This window comes from Sinocyclocheilus rhinocerous, unplaced genomic scaffold (genome assembly GCF_001515625.1).
Source record: "Sinocyclocheilus rhinocerous isolate Xijiao unplaced genomic scaffold, SAMN03320098_v1.1 scaffold12058, whole genome shotgun sequence".
Taxonomy (NCBI): domain Eukaryota; kingdom Metazoa; phylum Chordata; class Actinopteri; order Cypriniformes; family Cyprinidae; genus Sinocyclocheilus; species Sinocyclocheilus rhinocerous.
This window is the reverse complement of record NW_015648564.1, coordinates 2,958-5,004: the sequence shown is the minus strand read 5'-3', so window position 1 is coordinate 5,004 and position 2,047 is coordinate 2,958. Positions and strand designations below refer to the sequence as shown.

Here is a 2,047-nt window from a genome sequence, read left to right as displayed (position 1 = left end):
ATTCATCAAGATCCTCTGACTCAAAATGGTTCTTTCTCATCACCTAACTTCAGCCAACCTACTGGAGCCCCAAAGAGCATCAGGACTCTCTTTCAGACAGACAATACGTGCAAGTATCAAACTTAGTCTTATTAATTGATACATTAAGTAGCATTTGCACCTTTTTACAAAGTTACAATGTTTCCTTCAGGCTCTAGATCTGCTGAATATCAAATGGTACCATAGCTTCATGTTTTTATTTATCTTCTCTTTACTGCCTGAGCTCTAATCCTTTTTAGATTAGTTTAAGTGTTTATGTAGTTAATAAAGTCTTACTTGTATCACACTTGACATTGTTCATTGTTTGCTCATAACCAGAGTCTCTAATCATGCAGATTTTTGCTACATGCTCTGAGTAGTATTGTACAATAAGAAAGTTATTTTCCTTAACCAGGAAATTAACGTTCTTAGAATTGACAGACAGTTGCCACTGAGAGGTCAAGTAAATACTTACAGCGGATCTAAATATTGATAATTTATTATAACTAGTTATGATTAATTATTCATATTTCCCCTTTGAGCTGATTTGCCATATTTTGTCATATGCAATAGCTATGCATGACTACAGACCAGACAAATGCAGCCAAGGTGATTACATCTCAATGTTCAGTCAAGTAATGGATTAATGCATAAGTTAATGAAACAATTATATAGCTTCATTCGTTTTGTGGTGTAGTGGGCAAAAGCACTGAACTGGTAAGCAGAAGGTTGCTGGTTCGTCACCACTGGTGTGTCCTTCAGCAAGACTCTACTCCGGATTGCTGCAGGGGGACTGGGCTCCCTGTAATAAGAGCACTGTAAGTCAATTTGCATGAAAGCATCTGCCAAATGCAGAATGTAAATGTGATTTTTGTAAATCCTTTTTTATGTCTTGGGCACAAACACTCAATAAAGCTGCTTATTTCTTAAAGATTAGTTCTTCAAGGTACTAATATTATAAATAAAGTCATTACATATATTTCATACAATTCCTATTTGGGGGCTTAAAGGGTTAGTTCATCCAAACATATAAATTCAGTAATTTTTTACTCAACTCCATGCTGTTCAGTCCTTGTGTCTTTTTTTCCATCCATTCATCCATCCATCATCAACCACTTATTTGGAGCTGGGTCTTGGGGGCAGCAGTCTCAGCAAGGAACTCCAGACTTCCCTCTCCCCAGACACTTCCTCCAGCTCCTCCAGGGGAATCCCAAGGCATTGCCAGGCAAGCCGAGAGACATAGTCCTTCCAGCGTGTCCTGGGTCTTCCCCAGGGCCTCCTCCCGGTGGGACAAGCCCGGAACACGTCCCCAGGTAGGCGTCCAGGAGGCATCCGAAACAGATGTCCGAGCCACCTCAACTAGCTCCTCTCGATGTGGAGGAGCAGTGCCTCTACTCCGAGCTCCTCCCGTGTGACAAAGCTCCTCACCCTATCTTTAAGGGTGTGCCCTGCCACCCTGCGAAGGAAGCTCATTTCGGCCGCTTGTATCCGAGATCTTGTCCTTTCGGTCATGACCCAAAGCTCATGACCATAAGTGAGAGTAGCAAAGTAGATTGACCGGTAAATCGAGAGCTTCCCCTTTTGGCTCAGCTCTTTCTTCACCACAATAGACCGGTACATTGACTGCATTGCTGCTGAAGCTACAACAATCTGTCTGTCAATATCACATTCCATCCTTCCCTCACTCGTGAACAAGACCCCAAGATACTTGAACTCCTCCACCTGGGCCAAGAACTCTCCCCCAACCCGGAGAAAGCAAGCCACCCTTTTCCGGTTGAGCACCATGGCCTCGACTTGAAGGTGCTGATTTTCATCCCCGCCGCGTCGCACTCGACTGCAAACCATCCCAGTGCACGCTGAAGTTCCAGGTCCGATGAAGCCAACAGGACAACATCATCTGCAAATAGCAGAGATAAAATCTTCCGAGGCAGACCCCCTCTGGCCCGTCTATAAAAATAACGAACAGAACTGGTGACAAAGGGCAGCCCTGCCGGAGTCCAACATGCACTGGAACAAGACTGACTCCAAG

At 44.0% G+C, this 2,047-nt stretch overlaps 1 protein-coding gene across 1 annotated transcript in view; it reads left to right on the top strand.

Annotated features, from left to right (window-relative positions):
* The window catches only part of LOC107709913 (gastrula zinc finger protein XlCGF49.1-like), a 3,623-nt gene extending 2,077 nt beyond the window's left edge, over positions 1–1,546 (top strand). Inside the window, exon 3 of the mRNA XM_016514580.1 lies at positions 1,459–1,546. Coding sequence (XP_016370066.1) covers positions 1,459–1,546 — 88 coding nt within the window. The remainder of the gene's footprint in view (positions 1–1,458) is intronic.
* Positions 1,547–2,047: the final 501 nt, after the last annotated feature.